The sequence below is a fragment of the Triturus cristatus genome, chromosome 7 (assembly GCF_964204655.1).
Source record: "Triturus cristatus chromosome 7, aTriCri1.1, whole genome shotgun sequence".
In the NCBI taxonomy this organism is placed as follows: domain Eukaryota; kingdom Metazoa; phylum Chordata; class Amphibia; order Caudata; family Salamandridae; genus Triturus; species Triturus cristatus.
In genome coordinates this window covers 1,200,436,563-1,200,458,830 of record NC_140590.1, presented here as the reverse complement: position 1 = coordinate 1,200,458,830, position 22,268 = coordinate 1,200,436,563, and the positions used below count along the sequence as shown (strand labels likewise).

Sequence of the window (22,268 nt, the reverse complement as noted above, 5' to 3'; positions counted from 1 at the left end):
CTTTTAAAGCTGCTGCCAGAGGCTTCATTATTGATTTTGTATCTTAGTAAAAGAAACATACTCTCACTCTACATAAAGCTCTACTAGCCAATATTAAATGCTTAGAACATCAATTTTATACCTCCTCATTAGATCTCATTTTGCAAAAGCTTGTTCGTGCTAAGCTGGAATTTAATACAATTTCTACTGATATTTCTTCTATTCTGCTTTGTAGCAGTGCCCAGTACTATGGAGGCTGTAACAGGGTTGGATCACTCTTGGCTAACTATCTTAAGTCCAGAAAGGAGAGGATACTGATCGATTCTATTCAGTCAGAAGATGGGAGACTTCTTTTTAAAGATCATGATATTCTGGGTGAATTTACATCTTTTTATGAAACTTTATATAGTCCGGAATCCCCAGCATCAGATCCTCTCATTGATTCTTATCTTCTCACTATCTCTCCCCCTCCTTCCCCAGATCTTGATTTCAAGTCCCTAGATTCAGACATATTGCTTCAGGAGATCACTAGCTCTCTAGACTTACTAAAGAAAAATAAATCCCCAGGTCCAGGTGGTTTTTCCGTAGAATTTTACTTACATTTTTCGAATCTTTTTCTTCTAAAACTTTTCAATCTTATTCAGTATTTTTGTACTACTGGAAAAGCAAGTGGTACGTTTCTAGAAGTCTCCATTTGTCTTATTCTTAAAGAAGGTAAGGATCCTAAATTCTGCAAAAATTATCGTCCTAGATCCTTGATAAATGTGGATTATAAAGTGGTTGCTAAATTGTTAGCACTACGCCTTGTTTCACTCTTACCCCAGTTAATTGTCCCAAAGCAGTGTGGTTTTGTCAAGGGTAGATTAACTTTTGATAAATCTCGGTTGTTCTTTAATGTTCTAAACAGGGCGTCTACTCTATCCTATTCCTTAGCTGCGATATCTATTGATGCGGAGAAGGCCTTTGATAGAGTTGATTGGTCTTTCTTTTTTAAGACACTCCGTTGGCATGGTTTTGGACCTAAATTAATTTCCCTGCTTTCATTACTCTATACTGCTCCTACTGCTTTTACAATAGTTAATGTTCTTGTTTCAAATCGTTTTTCGTTTCAGCGCGGTGTTCGACAAGGCTGCCCCTTATCTCCTCTTCTTTTTAATTTATCTCTTGAACCTTTTCTATCTCTCATTCATCAGAATACTTCCATTTCTGGGTTTCAATATGGAGATCATCACTTGAAGCTATCTGCATATGCAGATGATATCTTACTTTTCATATCCAATCCAGAATCTTCTACCCCCCAGTTATTACAGGAAGTTTCAGATTTTTCGGTGGTATCGGGTTAAAAAATTAATTCTGATAAAACAGAAATCCCTCCCATAACCACATTTTACTCTAACAATCATTTTGACCTAACTGGATTCTGTTGGATTAGCTCTAAAATCAAATACCTAGGTTTATGGTTTACCAACTCCATTTCGGAATTGGTCACAATAAATATGAAAGAAAACCTGGATCGTGTTTACAAACTACTTTCCTCCTGGAATCCTCTTGTATCAGAAAGCCTTTTGTCTTAAGGAGGTCTCTCATTGGCTTCATACGGGCATCTCTTTTATCACCCCTTTATGGGTTAATATTGAACGCTGCTTACTTTCCCCTTTCTCTTTCACAGAGATCCTAGCCTTTAAGTCCAAAACTAATCTCACGTCTTTTCCACTTTTTAAACACATTTGCTCATTGTTAAGACCTCACTATCAACCACAGATAATCTCTAGAAACACATTTTTATGCTCTTCTCTTCAGCATAATCGCCTTCTCATTATTAACAACAGACCCTTGTCTTGGAGCTCTTGGAGATCTAAGGGTATTATTTGGGTTCAGGACATGTTTGATGGCCTTTCTCTTTGTTCTTTTCCTCAGTTCCAAGCCACGTTTCAGTCTCCTCGTTCGTTTTCGCACAAATTCTTGGTACTGATGGAAACAATTCTGGAAGTTATTTATTCTCTTTCCTTCGAAGACTCCTTGTCTATACAAGATCCGCTTATCAGAATCTTATCATTGTCTCCAAAGGCTTCTCTCATTTATACATTTTTCAACTCCGCTGATCCGGAACGAACTAAGACCAAGGTAGAGTCGGATCTGGGTTGTGAATGGAGCAATGATTTCTGGAGCAAGATCTGGATCAGATAGTTAAATATTTCTAGATCGGCATCTACTACTCCACGACAAACGGCGCCATGAAACTGATGACCGGACCCACTTATCAAGGTGGCAAGTCGCCTTTGTGGAGTCCTTTTTGCAGCATTTGGACTTCATTTGCTATCCACTACATATCCGCTGCGGCGCATCCTTATATTCATCTCATAGCCCTGAGGAAGTTCCACAAACTGTGATTTGGGAACGAAACGCGTTGGCTGTCCTTTTATGAAAAAATTGGAATAAAGAAAGAATTTGAAGAAAATCTACGAAGACTGGTTTACTTTTTTCGGTGCACCTTTAAAATATCTTGAATTGCTGTACAATCTGTAAACCATAGACACCAAAGGGTGACAAAAAACTATAAGTGGCAATGTTATAGTGAGGTGCTATTCCCTAGCTCTGTCATCCTGTTTGCTTTTGTATTTTATGTTGTATATTGAACCTTATCTCAATAAAGCTTATTAAACTTTTTTTTTAAAGTGCATGAAAGTATTTTGTTAATTACTACAATTGAAAAAAAAAATGATGCAGCACTAGGGCTAAAATACTGTACATTCAAAGTGCATTATTACAGTTTCTGGAGATCATAGTTGACAGACTTTATAGTGGTAAATGAGACCAAAAATACATATTCTTGAATAATCAGATATGTTCCATTATTGGTTATTCAGCCATATTCGGCCAGGTTTTGTCCTAGTGTGTCAACTATATGAATATCACGTTATTGCAGCTCTTAAAAAAACATAAAATTGTGCGTACTTAGATTAAAACATTTCATCCTGGGAACAAATCTCAGAAATAAAAAAACTTTTTATTAAAAGCCCTGTTATAGATTCTCTCTAAGGTGCAAATGTGGAACTGGACGGAAAGTACAATATGTTGAAATCTATACAATTTTCCCATCTGGACCCTCAATCCTCTTTGGCAACCTTGCTGTATATGATTCTCCATGCGCAGAGTAGAAACCTTGAAATAGCAAATACAATTTGCTCCTTCCTGTCACATATGAGGAGCCTGTTGGTTTCCCAGTTGACAATTTGCCTTCTTGAGGTGCAGCATAACCTTGGCAGAAAAAAGGAAATGCTCTACCACTGTTTTCAATTACTTAATATATAAAATCCTAAGAATGATGGGACGCAGTCTGTTCCTAAAGCAGAAGAGTTTTGGGGCCAGAGCGACAGGGTGCATCAAAGCAAGGAGAGTAGGCTTGTATGTAAAGGAAAAGCCAAGGTTTGTTAAACCCTTAAAGGGCTCAGCTGCAAATCTAGGGTCCTCATTGTGCTGTATAGTTTATATGGAAGGAACGGGTCTGGAAATAAGGCCTATGAGTAATGGAATGATGGGGTGGGGAGAGATGGTCTGATTGTCAACAAGAGAGGGGTAAGCAGGCACAATGACTTTTTTCTTTAGTATGAGTGAAAGCATCCATAGAATGTGCATTGAGACTTAGCAGGTCATTTATACCCGGGGGTTGGTCACCAGTCCGGAAGGGAGGGTGAAGAGTGGTGGCCCCTTTTTTGCCTCCCCGGTGGCAGACTTCTCATTGTGTCTAGTGTCCCCTTGCTGCTCCAACAGAAATTTCCTGACATAAGTGTTTCCTCTAACAGAGCACTCTCCTCGGAAATGTCGTGCTGGGTGGGCTGCCATGTTATTGTTGCTCTGGTCATCTTGGCATTCTTTTTGTTATTGTTGTTTCCAGAAACTTGCAGGCTGAAAGGTTTGTTTCTGAGAAGCAAAAAGACAGAGGCCCTTTTACAAATTCTGTTTTGCCCTTGATTGTGAGGGGCATTGAATTTGTTTGTGACCGGGTAGCGGCTGCCAGCATGGAACGGAGGTAGGGGGGCGGAGGCAGGGCAGGAGGGGTCCAGGACATGGGAGAAGTGGGTATTAAAAACTAAAATAAAAATAAAAAACGTAACTTCTTGACGCTTCCTTGCGGTGGTTCTCCTCCGTAGTCCTCCCTCGCAGGCCTGAACAGTAAGCACACCCAGGCTCCCAGTCAGCCAATCACAATGCTACCTTAGCACCATTGTGATTGGTATGAGCACTGTGTTTCGGGGCTCAGACACTGACAGGGAGCCTGGGCATTACAGCCTGCATGGAGAACATGCAAAGTGCGCAAGACTGTTTGGCCGGGCCGAGCAGTCATTGCACACTTAGGAGGGGGCTACCACTCCTGCCCTGCCCCCTCACGCAAAGCTGTCGGAAGAAAGGCAAAATAAAATGATAATAATGCGAATCATCATTTTATTTTCCCTTTGTTTCATTGCTAAAAAGCAGTGGGGCGATGCTCCACCGCCTTACCAAACAAGCCACCACTGTGCCCGGGACCACCTAGCCTTTATTGGTGATTTTAAGAAGGAACACCATGCATCAGATGGCTCATCGTATGTAGGGCAAGCCTTTTTTCGGATGGACACAGACGGGCCGAGGTCCATTGGCCCGGCTCATGGACTGAAACCAGGAGAGATTCGATGGGAGAGCCACAGATTTCAGGTGGGACGCACACTCCGCCAAACTGAAAAGGATCTACTAAGTCTCATGCATACTGCTGTAGCGATTGTTTCTAAAAGGTAGGGAGTAGTACATTGTATCCTTTTTGTCAGGAAACACATATTTTCTGACTAGCTATTCCTGGGCAGAAACTATATGCCTGAAGTTGCTGGTTGAGGTGTGACTGGAGGCTTGCCTATAGGGAGTGAATGGCATTGAAAAGAGGTGCATTGGAAGATTCCATTTAATAGTGAGCTTCTTGCCTGGCAGACTTATTGGGCACCAGCACTGCCTAACCTTTTCAGGGGGTTGACTTTAGGACATGAAACTTGCACAGTGGGTCTTTCCTTGACAACATGGATGACCCTAGAGAACTATCTAATTTAGTTTACCTAGCACCCCTCTGGTGTCACTCACTGGCTAACAGATTACCTTAATCTATTGTGGTCCCTAAATTGTCTCCTCTAGGTACTGAGTCCTGAAAGTCAAAGAAAAGTTGAAAGGAAGGTCTAAAGCAATGACATATCATGTAATACATGTGGACAGAAACCCTAGAGCACATTGTTTGGTAGGCTTCCAACCCCAGTGAATAATTCAAGGCTGAGGGTGGAACTTCTCTGCAGGGTACATAAATTAACTAGCTCAATCTTCAGCGGCCCTTAGGTGCCTTTGGGAGAATGGACCCTCACAGCGGCTCACATGTGCCTAAGTTGGGAGGTACAAGTATTTTTACGAAAGGTATGGTAGAATTTGGCCGATCTGTGAGTGATGGATAGTAATAGCAATAAAATACTTCACAGTTTGAGAGAGAGTGCCATAAAGACCAGAATGTGTATCCTGATGAGATAGAAATGTGCCTTTTTTGTTAATCAGTTTTCTGGACGAGCCATGATGCGCATTTGTACATTGTACACAGTTTGAATCAGCTTTCCCTACACCTTGTGAGAGGGTTGACAAGCAGTACTTCATCGTAGAATCTCTTACTATCTTTGAGAATAAATACCAGAGAACATCATCCTTCTCAATGCAGATTTGAATGAGCCTCTGTTGTGGTATTGCCAGAGAGGGCTGACCAATGTGAATGACTGGCAATGCTAACAGCTGAAATTCAGTGCACATGTCAGGTTGGACAGGTCTCAAACTGCAGCGAACCTGACGTGCACTTCAGGCCTTGAACCAGTGCACTATTATGGAGCCGGGGCAAAACAGCACAGCTCTCCTGGTCTTCTTAGGAGGGCTGGGTTCACCTGACCCAACCCAACTTTGCTTTGCTCTCATGCAGCTTTAGGCATAAAAAAACATGAGAGTAAAGCCTGGATTGGTTTAGGAAAGGCTAGCCTGTTCCCTAGGCCCTGGGCTTTCAAGGCAGCTTTGGGGGTGGGATCACTAAAGACATGACCAATCTCTCCGTGGGTTTATTTGAATGCCACTCACTGATTGGCTGTGTTTCTTACATGCTGACGAGATGGCGCTGCTCTTCACCTCATGCACAGTGACGACATTGGGCATGAGGGGAGTGGGGAATAGCATTCGCCTTCTGTGTTGTTACTTGTGCTACAGGTCTAAACTCAGGACCGGTGGTTGAGTGAGTCCGGTCCTTGAGTGAGTCTTGTCCACAACTGTACTTTAGGACTCGGTGGTGGTGCAGTCCCAGCTTCTATCCAGTGAGGCCTGATGTAGGTAATTTTAATATTTGTCTTCGCTCTGTGACAGAAGCAGGGTATGATTTGTCTTTTCATGGCCGTAACATTATTGATACAGCACAGTACAAATGTTGCCATTACCACAAGGAAATGAGGGACATTTTTGTACAGTGTTCCAGCTCTTACTAGATGTCTAAAGCAACTCTAGGAATTTATTGTAGTCTATGAACATTAGATAAAAAAGGCTCATCTCGAAACGACAGTTGTGTCTATGAAGAGTATTTTTTTAATCCAGCCATTACATTATTGGCTATTTGGAACATAAATATATTTCGTCATTTCAGTCAGAGCGGGCATTATTGTGCTATAAGTCCCCTCTGCTGGTCGGTAGTCAGGCTAACTTGTTCTGCAGTGGCTGCTCCTCCGCTAAGGTATAGGAGCGTTGCCCCACTGCTATTGCAGCAGTGAAAAAAAGAAAAAGAAAATGATAATAACTAGAAGTTATTATCATTTTCCTTTTCTTTCGAGAGTCGGGTGGGCTGGCTCTCTGACGCCAGAGCAGGGGAGGAGTGGTTTGCACTCTTCTAAGTGCACATGACAGTATGACCGGGCCTCTAGGGCAGGCCAAACCGTCATGCGCACTTGGCATGTTCTCCATTGGGCTGAGTTGCACAGTCCAGTGGAGAACATGCCCAGCCTCCCCAAGCACTGCCTGAGCTTCCAAACAGGATGCTCAGGCCAATCAAGACGCTTCACTCACAATGCTTCTCCGGCAGGGTCATGATTGGCTGGGAGAGTCCAGAAGCCTAAGTGCTTCCGGTGCTTCCAGCAGAGGAGGAGAGGCATGCTGCGGCAGGAGAGGCGTGTGGCGGAGAAGGTAAGTTTTTTATTTTTTATTTTAGTTTAATCCCCTCACCACCCCTGTTCCAAGCGAGCCGCTACTGGTGTTCTGTATACTAAAGTCCCGCTTTTGTTCTATACAACTGGTAAGGGGAAAAAATGGCTACTTTCCCCAGCACTTATTTACCATTTTGGTGTTTAAATGCTTCCATGATTTACAACAGCTATTACTGTATTTTAAATACTCTTGTAGAATTATTCTGTACGAATAGTGTGCACACAGGGGGATTTGTGAGACAATGATGAAGGCTCTCCCAATCTGTCTGCACTTCATATGGGGTTGTTATTAATTGGTGCTCTTCAAACTGCAAACCTCTTGTGACCTCATACAAAATAAGAAAATGTGTGCCTATAAAGACCATTCAAATCTTCTATTATTTAGATATAATAGACTCAGTAGATGTTTGATTGGAGAGCATGTGCAGATAAATCTAAGCTACCCGGACTGGTGCGTAAAACGATGGTACTCCTGGTTTTAACAAAAGGGAGGGTAGGTTTTGCCCCAGTCTGTGAGTGATGGATAGTAATAGCAATAAAATACTTCAGAGTTTGAGAGAGATTGCCATATAGACCAGAATGAGTATCCTGATAGAAATGCGCCTTTTTTGTTAACCGGCTTTCCAGACGAACCATGATGTGCATTTGTACATTGTTCGGATCATCTTTCACTATACCCTGTGACAGGGCTGACAAGCAGCACTTCAGCAGAGACTCTGTCTCTTACTATATGCGAAAATAAATACCAGAGAACATCATCCTTCCCACTGGACATGCATGTGAGTCTCTATTGTGGGGTTATAGTTAACCTTTCTGGAATCCACTAAGTGGATGGATGAGATATTGTCTGGGGATAGCTGGATGCACTGGTTATTTACCAGTGGTGAATGGAAACAAAGATGGATGGGTGGGTGGATGAGTTACAGGAAAGTGTGTCCAGGTGATGGGTGGATGTATAGATAAATGAATGGATGAATGCTCTGCATGATGGACAAATGAATGGACGAATGGATGATGTTCTGCTGAATGGATACACGGATGGATGGATGAGTCAATAAGTGAATAGGAGATTCTCTAGAAAGATGTATGGATGAATGCATGAACAGTATGTTCTGAATGCATTGGATGATGGAAACCTGGATGAATTAATGGGGGAATGATTGGGTGGATGAGTCATGGGCAACAGGGCCGAACTGGCCGTAGCGGGCACCGGGCGTTTCCCCGGTGGGCCGCCAGGGTGGGTGCCGGTTTTGGGCCACTGGACACCGGTTTTGTTACCGGGGATCCGCAATATTGGCCCCCTGTAATAAAATCGGCCGTAAATGGCCCCAGCAAACAGTTCGACTGCACCCCCTCATCCCTGGGGGGGCCCGGCCAAGCAGTTTGCCAGGGCCGGTTTTGGTTCCCAGTCCAGCCCTGATGGGCAGAACCCCCTAATGCCACTCGGATTCGCTCGCTACCTAGAATTTATTCCCAATGTTTTTGCCATACCACTTTGAAATGTCACCAGCCGCCACTGATCATGACCATAACGTCATTGATATATCAGTTAGCACCACAATCCTGCATGTTATCTGAGGAGTGTGGGCAAGATAGAGTAGGTAAACCTGAAATTACACAAGTAATCTTTAGTTCACTGGTGATGCATCAGGGTACATCACTTACAAATGTACATACCAATGAAGCAAAACTGAATCATTTTTGCCGCAGTTCCTTATGAGTGTGATGTTCTGGTTTACTAGTCAATGAGTTTTCTTTCTCTGTTATGGCAACCAATATCATTGTCAATAAATTGCATCTTTGCTTTTAGCAACATCTTTGCAAACTACAGTCCTTAAGTGACAAGAACCCACACATCATTAGATATCCTCGAGTTGTCCCCTCTGTTGAATGATCCTGGTAACACCAATCGCCAGAATGAACATTGAACTACCTAAATATACTGCGCTAATTTATTTTAGATCCTTTGCCTTAGTGGAACCTGTTCTATATTTAACCTTAGATCTCTCTCGTTCGGAGAGATCACTTTTATTCCACCTTAGAGCAGGTACACTTTAGTGGCTTTTGCATTTTAAAAAACGTATCTGACTTAGAGGTGAATGATGTGTCACCATGCCCATATGATAACAAATCAGAACAGTTTCTTTTGCATTTTTTTCTGCTGTGTGTCCACATTTTCACGAAAGCACATTCTGAAGCCCCTACTAAAAAAGTTAGGGCATCATCGGTGTAGAGAAGCCTTGTTTCACCTGCAACTACTGAGTTCTCCTGATGTATGTTTTAGTATAACTTCTTTTTTTAAATCCGCTGTTAGAACTAGAAAATCAATGGATGTGAGTTGTTAATGGAGGAAAATAATGACATGATTTCTTAACTGTTTTATAATGTGTGATTTTACTGTCAAAGAATGTTTTATTAAGTGCTATTTATAGTGCTTTATGTGTTTAGCTTGTGTTTTCTTTTATGGCCTTCTTCAGGTTGAATAAGGATTTGCTTGACTGATTGATTGACAAGAAATGAATACGCTACCCGAGCATGCACCTTATAAGAAATGATTGAACACCTGTTTCTAATATCTGAAAATCTTCAATCCCAACAGGTTCTTAAAATAGAACAGTGGTGGTTTGCTAAAGACGAAAAATGAATCACCTATCTATTATAGAAATGCCCAAAATTCTAAGATATAGCAAGCACACACCTACAATAATTGACATTTTTATTTACTTTTCACAGTTGTTTTTGAATTTGACATTAAGTAGTTACGTGTGTTTCTGTCTGGTCTCAAATATATTATAAATACTTTGGGTGCAAATATACAAAAGAGAAGTCCAGCACTAGAGGCCAAAATGGCAAAAATCTCAACAGCAACCAGATACTTCCCCTTTGTGCTCAAATAGGCTGGAATGAATGATAACCAGACGCTGACAAACACGAGCATGCTGAATGTGATGAACTTGGTCTCATTGAAGCTGTCAGGTAAGTTCCTGGCCAGAAAGGAAACCAGGAAACTCACGCTGGCCAATAGTCCCATGAAGGCCAACATACTGTAGAACCATACGATGGAGCCCTCGTTGCATCCCAGGATAATCTCTTTCATGGCAGGGCTAGTAATGTGTTCTGGGAAAGAAGGAGATGTTGTCAACCATGCGACCCCAATAGTCACTGGAATTAGCGTGCAGGTCAGTATGATGGTGTAGGCTACTTTTGGACCTAAGAACTTCTTGAGATTGCTTTTGGGGTTTGTGGCTCTGAATGCAATCACAACTGTGATGGTTTTAGTGAGCACACAGGAAACACACAGGGAGAAGATGACTCCAAAGATGATTTGGCGCAACATGCAGGTCAATTTCAGGGGACGGCCAATAAAATTCAAGGCGCAGAGGAAGCACAGCATGAGTGAGACCAGCAGAATATAGCTGATTCCTCGGTTGTTAGCTCTCACCACTGGCGTGTCCTTGTACCAAACAAAGACGCCAAAGACACAGGATGCATTTAGGAAGAAGAAAATGGATATTGAAGCTAGAGTTAAACCAAAAACATCATGGTATGAGAGAAAAGTAACAGACTTTGGGATGCATCTGTCTCGTCGCTCACTGGACCGGTGATCATCAGGGCACGTCATGCAGTCTGCAGAATCTGAAAGAGACAATATAGACTAAGATCATGACAGCTTGGTAATATCAAGAAGAATGAATTTGTTAATGCTACTTCAATGGTAAGCAGAATACAAAAAACACAAAGGCAACACATTCTGTACTTTAACCATTTCATGAATATACTCTAAGACTTACAAAAACATTAGAATGTTTAGAGCCCCAGTGAAGACAACGAATTGGTAAAGGGCTAGTAGTAAACCTCTTGCACCAACATTCCAAATTATTTCTTTCAGTTTCTACCTGTTTATTTTAGAATATTTTAAGCACAGTGGGTAAAATGTACTGATAACATTATAGCCCTTATGCCTCAGCCCATGCCAGTTTTTAAAGGCCACCTCACCCATAACAGGCCATCCGCCTGTGGCTCAAACAACTGCTATCGCCCTTAGCAGTAGGTTATAATAACTGGTTTAGAGCCTTCTGTCTCAACATTCCAATGCTTGTCTTTCTGTTTCCTCTTGTTTTACTTTATTTTAGTACAACGTTCCCTGAGTGGGTGAAATATCTAATAACCTTGTAGCCCTCATACCTTGGACTATACCAATTTTAAAGTTCCTCTTCCTAGTTATAGATCCTCACTTTTGACTCAGCTTTTAACTTGAGAAATTAACTATAACAACAAGTATAGTCCATTCCAGCAGGCTAAAATATATATTAGGATTTGTGTGGAATGCTAAGTATGGCTCAGTCCGTCAGAATGTTTGGGAAGCTGACCTTAGCAATGACTGTTTGGCTGCTGTCTAAGTTCAGTGAGAGAAGTAAGCAGGGACGTTAAACAAACAGGCATACTAGGCGCTATGCCCCTTAAATCTAATAACACCTTAAAATATTTTCATGAAATGAGTAATTGCAAAGACAAAGATGCTTCTGCAGCTTTTACAGCTTGAATATGAAACATGATATTTCACAAGAGGTGAGTGTAAATATTCATTGTTTGATTAATTAAAATTATTACAATCACATAAATAAAAGGGAATAATTTAAAACATAGCTTACAATAAAATGTACATAAGAAGCTTGTATAGACTTATGTAAAAGATTACTACAACAACTTTGGAGTGAAAAAACAAATGTTCAGTGTCCAACCCAACAGGTAAGTAGAACAAGAGAAAATCACAAAAGTGCAAATGCATAGATATGAGCGGATAAACTAGACATTACTTAGCAGAAGAATTAAAATCAGTGACTTAATAAACTATATAAATTTGCTGCAGTGTATATAACCAAATGATTTCCTGAGTCCAAAGTATTGAGTCCCACTAAATTATAACCAGACATTACTTGGCAGTGAAAACATGTGCAAATGTACTCAAGTACATACTATTTAATTATTTTCCCCAGTCAACCCTAAAATAACACAAAATTCAACTAGTGATATAGTGGCTTAATGGACCTAGAAAATCATTAATTCAGGTAGTCATCTATTAACGAGTAGAACAAAGACCTCAGTGAGGAAGCACGGTAGAATATAAATCAACCTATTGCAGTGGCTCTAAAGCAGTTTTCTATCAGCCTCAGTTAAAAACTTAACAAACTCGCAAATGAGTGGTATAGAATTGTCAGATAAACATAAAATTAAAGCTTGACGGCCTGTTCATACCCATGTTTCTAAGAGTCTAAGCAAAAGTTAATGGGAATTTAATAGATTTGGACAAATATACACTATATGCAGTAGTGTTTCCTACAAATAGCCGCAATCATCTAACCATAGTGGGGTCACCTCCTTTGTTAGAGAAACACCAAGTCTTAGCCTCAGGAATGAATCTTGCACTGCCTCAGGAACGAATCTTGCATGTATGGAGAGAAATGCGAGGTTAAGTGAGGCGGAATGCCCATAGTTTCACTAGAGTTGATAATTGACCAGGCATGCTGTCTTGGTGCAATAGCTCTTTTGTCTAGTTGGGATGAAAAAAAGTTTGTGGCTTGATTTACGGAGCTCTTGAAGCAAGCTGCAGTTATTTGAGCAGGCCCTTGATCCTTTAGGCCTAAGGCTTGAAAGGAATCCATCATATAAGTCCGCCATAGTCCAGTATGGACCGAGTATGTGTAGGAAAGGGCTCCTTTTTGTATGGTCACCCCCCCCCCCCCACTTTTTGCTCCAAATGCTGATGGTTATGACTCTGAAAGTGCACCAGAGTCTGCTACCTGTGCTCTCTCCCAAAACTGTTATGTTTGACTTGGTAATCCCAAATTGGCAAAGACTTTACCCCATAATAAGTTTGTAGTATATGGTACCAGGGGTGCCCAGAGCATTGGTGGTAAAGGGGTCCCCAGGGCTCTAGCACAGTTTTGTGCCACCCTTGGATACCCATGTAAAGTAGTGACAGAAGGCCTACCATTGCAGACTACTGGAGCAGTGCAAACTGCTCGAACTTGACTATAGCCTCACCATGTGTGGCACAATCAAAGGCACTGCAGCTAATATATGTAAGGTAACCTCTAAGGTAGGCTTCCTCAGCCCAGGAGGCAGGGTGCATTATACTAAAGGTGTGGACATATAGGTTTAAGCTTATATGTCCATATAATAGTGTTCCCATTTGGAAATTACTATATGTGTTAGCGATTCATAGGATAAAATAGGCTGCCAACAGCGCATTCTTGAGATTGGCAGCTCCATTATGGTACCACTAAAAAATGTCATGTTCGGTATCAAGCACAGTGCTTTCTCATCCCTGACACATTCTTGTGCCCTGGGTGACATGGCATGCACCCAAGTAGCACCTTAGAGGTTGCCTACCTGGTTGCCCCAGCTTCAGTGTTTTCAGGCTGATCAGCCCACACTTGCTGCCACCAAGACTGGATTCTGACCTCCTGCCAGGCAGTGTGATTACTCCCAGAAGTCAGGAACAAAGGCTGGGCAGGAAGGAGGTCACACCTCCCTCCTCCCTAGCAGGCTAATGAATTGGGACATCAGAACTCTAAGCTTGAAAGGCTGCATTGCCTCTAATATTCATCTGGGCTGTCCCCCTGAGGAGGACACAGCCATCCGCTTGCCCCAGGCATGCTTGCGCACTGGCAAGGTGGGAAATTTGATATGCAGGAGGTGTACACCTCTAGGAAGGCTGGCCACATCTCTAGGGTGGGCATTCTGATCTGTACAACAAAAATTGACTTCTGCCATCTTTGGGAGGGCAGAAATAGTCAGATCTGAGTAGAAAAGGTGACCTACACCACCGGATATGGTCACCTCAGGGGTGGATTTGATGCAGTGACTAGCTGCCCATTGGCTACCAGCTCCCACACCCTTAACTCACCTAAATCCATCCAGGATTTATGGGACCCCCCTGGCACCAGAACCTCAGATTTAAACAACTGACTTCACGGAAGTACCAAGAGGTTACCCATGTCGCCGACAACCGGAATTCGCCCACAGCGCCAAAGCAAAAGAGGGATACTTTGTCCCTGAGGCAACATACTTGGAATTGAGTGAACAACCCTCGTCCTTGGCTAAAACTCAACACTCTCAAAGAGAGGGTACCTTGTGGAAGCCAGAAGCACCCTCAATCTCCTCGGACCAGTGGCACTAGTTCCCTGCAAACTGCAGGTAAAAGACTCACCGGATCCAACGAATCGTGGGAAACAGCGTTTAGATTGCATGCGATAGATCGCATGCCATTGCAACGTGGTTGTTACAATGACCCTGTTGTAACATCGTGAACCATTACATCGCAAGTTGTTACAACGACTTGCAATAGGGGGTACAAGGTGTTGGATTTACAATCCAACACCTTCCCTGCTGTTGCAAGAACTGAAGTAGGAATAGTAAATAATAGTATTCCTAAGTTCAGTGCCCCCCTACAGCAAGTTGTTGTATCAACTTGAGATGTAATGCTTCGCGATGTAACAACGAGGTCGTTGTAACAACCGTATTGTAATGGCATGCGATCTATCGCATGCGTAGTAAAGAGTCATATTCTCCAATTGCTGGCCATCGGGCCCTCTGAGGGATCGCTCAAATCCATGTGGTCCAGTGCATTGTGGGAGCTATAGTCCCACCTGTCCCGAAGTTTCAGGTCGCTACCTCACTTCCCTGGTCCTTGTGAAGTTCCAGAAGCTTTTCATTGTAATTACTGCTGACAAGGCTTATTGGTCACCAATCCTGTAATCGACCCACACAGTCGATGCTGCATCGACAGAGAGCACCATGCAACCATCATCCAATGTCAGGAGCTGTGTATCTGTTGTGTTTTTGCATTTCATTCTGTTTCTTGCAGCACTGTGTAAGAGGTAAATCAGCACCACCCACAGCTCCAGTTCAACACCAAAGACAGCCAGAACTCTGCACTCAAACTCCACTGGCTCGGCTCGGCTATTGCTTCAAACATCTATAAATGTGGTTATATGTATTCTATTCCATTCATTTTGGTGTATAATTTATCATAAAAATACACTCTATTTTTATAAATTGATGTGTGATTTCTCTCGACTCGTTAATTATTTATCTTCTAATTTTCCTCTAGCCTGACTGCTTTTTGCCATTCTACCAGGACCGATCTAAGGGTTTATTAGTGTGAATCCAAGAATCATGTTTGGGGTATTGTGATAACATTACGTTGTAAGGCTACCCAACCATATCACATAATATTCCACTTTTCTACAGTGGTGATTGCTAACCAGCACACGTTTGCAAGGGATCCTGCTTCTGATTAGGCCAAGGAATAGGAGTGTTTCAGGAATGCTGCGCTAGATCCTGACATTGAAGACTAAACTCTAGTCAAATTTGGGTCTGGTCAATAGACATCAGAAATTTAAAGACCGATTTTACTGCCTTAACCTCTGGCAGGTACAATAATTTGGCATTTTTCCCTAGAAAAATAAATGAGCCATAAGTGAGGGCTGGAACTAATTTAGCTGACATTATATTCATGTGGTGGGCATAGTATTGGTATGTCAGATTTGTCACAAAGAGCCTGAAAGGTAAATATGTTAGTAGTAGCTTTAGCCTTGAGGGGAAACGTCCTTTAGGTCAACACTCCAATCACGCTGTGCCTTCACAGCGCTGGCAGCAAAACAAATTTGTCTTTAGCTTGCAATCGTTTTGCATGCAAGTCATTACAGCGACTTGAATTAGGCGGGGCGCAATGGTGGAGTGGCCTTGGAATGAAAGTCCAACACCATCCCTACTGTTGCTCAGACTGGAGTTGGAATAGTAAATTAAACTATTCCAATATCCAGCACCCCCTAAGGCAAGTATTTAAAACGACTAGCACGCAGAACAAATGCGTACAAAAGACTCATTTGTTCAAATGACGGGGTTCCTAAGACATGCGTGAAAAACACATGTGGAATTCCGTCATACATTCAGCCTTGTGTAAATCAGACATGACTTCTGAAGGAAATTCTGTTGTTAAACAAGATGCCAAGGCACTTATAACTTTTAACTATTTCAATTGTTTTCCCTCCTGAGGATCAGGACTGCGATCTAAATGGAGATATTCCAATTGTCATTAGTTTTTTTATATTAAGCTCAACATGGTTGGCTAATGTATATGTGTCAAAGGAGTTCATTAGATGCTGCAGACATATATGAGTTTGATTAAGGAGAACCATATACTCAGCATAATAAAGGTATTTTAAAGGAATGTTACACAGCTTTGGGTTGTGAGAAATTAGAATTCGATTATTCCAAATATTAATTAAGGTCTACCATAAGACGATTAAATAAACAGGGGGCTACAACACACCCCTGGTTTAGGTCATTTGATGTTGCTATTCTCCAAGTGAGAGATATTCCATCCCCAATCTTAATCTGGGCCCAAGTGTTTATATAGAGGAGTGTTAAGAGGTCCAGAAGTTTTGGTGGTGCACCCCATGTAGCTAGATTTTGCCATAGCAATTCTCTGGGAACAGTGTCAAAGGCCACCTTTAAATCAATGGAACAGATGTAAAGCTTGTGTATCATTGATATGGCAGACTCGGCAAGGAGCATTAGGGTGAGAAAATTGAAAGTAATCAACAGACCCCTAGTGAAATCCAGTTTGATTAAGTGGAATAAGATGTGCTACAGCTGCCCAGACTTTTAGCCCCTCCTACAGGCGGGAGGCAAAAACATTTGCCTCTACATCTGCTAGAGCATTTAACGATAATTTGTGGGATATTCCAGTGGGCCGCTCAAATAGATAGGTTGGAAGATACTTCCTTGCCATGACTCTGGACTGGTCTTGGTCAAGATCACTTCATTATAGATGGGAGTCAACACCAGTGACCAAAGGCAGGGTCGCCACTGAAGATGGCACTGGCAAATATATATATATATATATAGCTCACCTACCCCCTCAGACCACACCAAGAACCTCGGCATCGTACTCGACTCATCACTCACCAGAAACCGACAGGTCAACGCCGTCATTTCCAGCTGATTCAACACCCTCCGCATCCTCCGCAAGACCTTTAAGTGGATCCCCCCTGAGTCAAGGAAGACAGTCACTCATGCACTCATCACCAGCAGACTGGACTATGGAAACACCCTCTATGCCGGCATCAACAAGTCCCTACCACGCAAACTCCAGACAACAAAGAACACTGCCGCCAGACTCGTCCTCGGCATCCCTCGACACGAACACATCAGCCAACACCTATGAAGCCTCCACTGGCTCCCCATGGAGAAAAGAGTCACTTTCAAAATCCTCACTCACGCCAACAAATGCCTACACAACAACAGGCCCAAATACCTCAACGACAGAATCAACTTCCACATACCGAAAAGAAACCTCCAATCTTCCAACCGCGCACTGGCCGAAACCCAGCGCATCCACAGAGCCAGAGCAGGCGGAAGATCCTTCTCTCACATTGCAGCCAAGACCTGGTACGAGCTACCAGCAGACATCAGACGCGCCCCCTCCCTGAACACCTTCAGGAAGACCCTCAAGACCTGGCTCTTCGGCTAAACAGATCTGCGGAACCCCCCCCCCCTCAGCGCCTTGAGACCCTCACGGGTGAGTAGCGCGCTTACAATTCCCTGATTGATTGATTGATTGAACAGTCTATGAGTCAGGAAGAGTTTTTTTCGCAACACAACTATGAATATGTAGAGCTGGTCTCCAGCCCCTTAAACATGGTACTATGCTGAGTTACGGATCGTCCAGGTAACAAAGAGCAAAGTAACATTGCCCTTTCAGCAGCAGGGTGCTCCTGGCTCATTGATCGGGGTCTTGTGGATATCTTGCATAGACTACAAGGGGAAGAGAGGGGTTACTCGCTTTACTCGGCATCCACACATAGTGCACCAGAACATAAGTCATGCACTGTGATCGTTTATTGTTGAACGTAATTTATGGTGCCAAAATTGGGGTAATGACTCTATCGGCTCATGCTCCACTTTCACTTGAAATAGCGTGGGGAGGAGCTGACTAGAGATGACTGCCCAGGTTGTATCCTTCATAATGACACAGGGGAGTGCAGTGTATCAATGATCTGGGTTTCTCTGAAAGCTGTTATATAGCAAAAAGTGCTAGTCTGGCTAAGATTCGCCATTTCATCTTAGAAGACCTTCAAATTAGCCTGTGTATTCTAGAAGAAAATCGGAAGAGATTTCTCTCTCAAGAGGCATGACTCCAGGTAATCCATGTCCACGGACAATGCAGATTTCTGGGGATCATCAAAGCTAAACATTCTCTAGTGCAAATCCAACACAGGTATTATAAGGTGGTAACAAGGCAAGGCAAGGAAATCGCTAGTGGCCAAACTTAAAAAAACACAGCCCCACATTTTGACATTAGATCCCCAAATGGCACCCTTATAATGGATGAACACAACGAGCAAGGCACATCTGCACAATTCTAGCAGGCTCTTTGTAGAGCTGAACCAACAGCTGAACCAACTGATGGCATATCTATTGAACGATATAAACAGTGGTCCCAACTGAGCAAATTAAGCCTGGCTCAGGCAGACCATTTATAGGCCAACAACAGAGGAAATCTTTTCAGCCATCAGGGCCCTTAAGTTCTCCAGGGCCCAATGTCCTGGTGCGTTCACCCTTGCCTTCTACATGAGCCTCTGGCCTACCCTGAGATTAGAGTCTGTAATTATGTGGCATTGAGAGATGCGGTTAATCTGTCCAAGTGCGAGGCAAGGCCATCGGTTATTCTTTAAAAGAGGGAGGACCTAGAGCACTGTGCCTCCTACATGCTGATTTCCTTACTCAATGTCAACTTTAAAACATAAACAAAAATATTAGCCAGTAGACTGCAACACCTTTTACAGGATCTGACCCATCCTGATAAATATGTATCATGTATGTAGGTATTCTTTATACTGTGCAAACCTAGCTCAAAGGCAGCAAAGCACTGTGCAGCGTCAAAGGCAGGCCTATGGTCAACTAAAGATTGTAGAGGTCGTTGGTTCCAGGGAGCAGCACTGCACTATTATTGCTTTGTGAAATTATATTCTTTGATAGGGTGTGTCTTTAATTCTTCCCTAAATTGGACCAGCTTTGGAGTGTTCCTGATGGACAAAGGGATGTTGCTGCAGATCTTGAATCATAGATCGAAAGATCATGTTGCCTTGTTGTTTTCTTTTTTACCCTCCTTTATATCCAGTGTAATGTTCTGACTGCGGTTGTGCCGAGAACCACCACAGATTTGGCCCTGTGCTTCCCTCTAAATTTGACAGCCAGTAGTCTATCAGCATGGGGACGTAATATATTGCACCACCCTGCAAGCGACATGACAAATCTTATTTCAGACCCTTATGTCTTGATTTAGGGTGTGGCGGTTGGCATACTCGGTCAAAACGTGACAGATCTCCCATCCGCTATTTTACAAGTGCCATTGGATTTAATGCACTTGCAATATGGCAGAAGGGAAATCCACCATGTTTGTGATGTATTATCCCCCCTTACAAACTCCAATTAAGGCTACTATTGCATTATAGCCTATGGCACTTGTAATACGGTGTGTGGGATATTCGCCACGTTTGTGACAGAGTACCCTGTCTGCCAAACTATAAATAAGGGCCTTTGTGGAGAATAAAGTCATGCTTATACAGGTAAGAGCTACATGATTTGCATTAATAGTGCATGTTTTTAAGTAAAATTCATATATAATGTAACTATGAAAGAACAGTTTGTCACTACTTTCATTACTGTATGTTATTATATAGAGTAGTCTTTGCAGACTGCAACCTGATGTATGGTGTTATTTACAAAAAATGAAATACCAAAAAATAAATGCAGCACATTAATTTTCAATATCTTAACAGTGTTGAAATGACCCACCTGTTTGGTTGGAAATTGTCCCTTCTGAGCAAGGGACACAATCAAAGCAACACCGGGGCTTTCCCTCTATTTCTGATTTTCTATAGCCTGGAAGACAAGATTCACTACAGATGGAGATGGGCACCTGTGAGAAAGAGAATTAGCATTTAAATTTGTGTTGGTGTTCGCCCGTGGTTGGTTAACACTTCTTGCTGGGGACTGGGACTCTACATTTCTCTCCAGTGGGTGGTGAGTCATGGATTGGATCAAACATTTCTTGCTTGGTTACTTGTTTTGCCAGTTCCACCACTCACAGGTCCATCCACTGATAGTGCCACAGTCGCTTTGTAGATGACTCACTAGTATTTTGTCATCACATGGCAGAACAAGTGAGTGACTCACCAGCTGCACTGACACTAGGTAGTCCAAAAATAGCTGATAGGCATTCATCAATCAGTCTTAATCATGATGGGTTTGCACTGCCCAGCCATGGGCCTCAGAAGGTCACCCATTAGTTATTCTGGCAGCTGAGATGGCGCAACCTCATGTGAGGTGGAATGGATGGGCTGCAGACCCTCCTGGCTATTTGTAATAAGACCCCTGCTCCTCCACCCCAGGCTTGGCAGTGCACAAGCAGTCATGTTACTATGTAGATGGGTCATGCGATGGTGCCCACCGTGTGGATGACTCAGCAGCAGTTTGGCATTTCCCATCATTGGTGCCTACCTTGCTCCTCTTTTGGTTTCCCCCTTAACCTGCAGTCTTTAGGACCCTCAGCAATAATGTGATTAGTGTGATTTATGATAGTCATCTATCACTAATTGATTATTCCACCTTTGCCCTTTGTGAGCTGGTAGCATTCTTGTTCATCAACCAAGCAGGTCCTTTGATTGGTTTAAGGTATGATTTGAGGAGAGTTGGGTGTGTAGGGTGGATTTGGACATAGAGAGATCCCAGTTCAGCAATGTTACTATATTGAACAAATGGGAGCAGTATGTCACTCATTAATCAGACTCAGTTATTTGTAATGCTTGTTTCCCCTCTGGGATGAGACTCTTACTAATAGGCAGTATGACTGTGCGATGCTCACTTGTAGAGAAGCAGGCACATGTTCTAATTCACAGTGGAGTTTAAAGTGTTTACTAGTCACCCTCATGCGTACGAGTGGCTGGTATAAGTATTATAACTCATATCATGACTTATTTCTGCCAGCACGTGGTTCTTGGGGTTAAAGAACCAAACAAATGTACTCCACAAACTTATAAAGACTCACAACTAGATAAGTACCATACTCTGGTTTCAGCCTCATAATGGTATCCCTGTAACAGAATGCACTTTAATGCCAACTTGCATGGTACATGAGGAAAGTTTCGAACAGCTTTTAAGTATAACACCACAGCACATTAGAGTCATATATAGGGTGCATATCTCAAGTTATTCAGGAAACATATTAGATCTCACAGACAGTGTCTTACTGATATCTCTGTTCTTCACTTTGAGACTATAGAAATCCCAACCAAACCTAGTGGTAACAGAGCAGTGTCTCCCATCCTTCCATGAGAAATGCAAACAGAAAGCAAAGAGGCAAAGCGGGACTTGTTCTCTTAATGGTCACCAAAATCCACTTGTGCCTAGAATCTACAGATGGGAAACCTACAGATATTAGCTCTGAGCCACATGTGTGCAGGTACTACTCCCAGGACAAACATGCTGGGTTCCACCTCTTGACTGTCAGAACCACTGAGGTTGGTGGCCTTCTCAAGTGATAATCTCCCGAACATCACTTAAGAGTTATTGGTCTGCGAGTTCAGGTCACTGCCACATCTTTATCTTCACCTCATTGTTCCTTAGAGATGGTGTGGAACAAGGATGACCCTGGGAGATTTGCCTGCCAGTAACTCAAACCTAGCCCAGAGCTAGGCCATTCAGCCCTTGGGTCCCCAAAGGTATTATCTCTCTGCCAAGGGAGACCCTTCAACCCTCTGGAAGATCTTCACTGCACTTCCAATTCTGGGATGGCAGGGCTGGAGCCCCACAAGGCTACCTGGCTAGCAGGATTGCCGCAGGCTTCTCCAGCTGAGGAATCTCTTGAAGCTTCCAGAGCACTTCTCTCAGACTGAGACACTCCCCTGCAGAGCTCCACTAAATCACACCCATGCAAACTCTGATACAGATCTAGACCAGGCCCAGGCATAGCCAATTACCACATCC

The 22,268-nt window shown here is 42.8% G+C and overlaps 1 protein-coding gene across 1 annotated transcript in view; it reads right to left on the bottom strand.

Annotated features, from left to right (window-relative positions):
- Positions 1-404: 404 nt before the first annotated feature.
- The window catches only part of LOC146811597 (extracellular calcium-sensing receptor-like), a 76,382-nt gene continuing 54,518 nt past the window's right edge, over positions 405-22,268 (bottom strand). Inside the window, exons 5-7 of the mRNA XM_085615078.1 lie at positions 20,079-20,202; positions 9,959-10,844; positions 405-447 (exon numbers count right to left, since the gene is read on the bottom strand). Coding sequence (XP_085471204.1) covers positions 405-447; positions 9,959-10,844; positions 20,079-20,202 — 1,053 coding nt within the window. The remainder of the gene's footprint in view (positions 448-9,958; positions 10,845-20,078; positions 20,203-22,268) is intronic.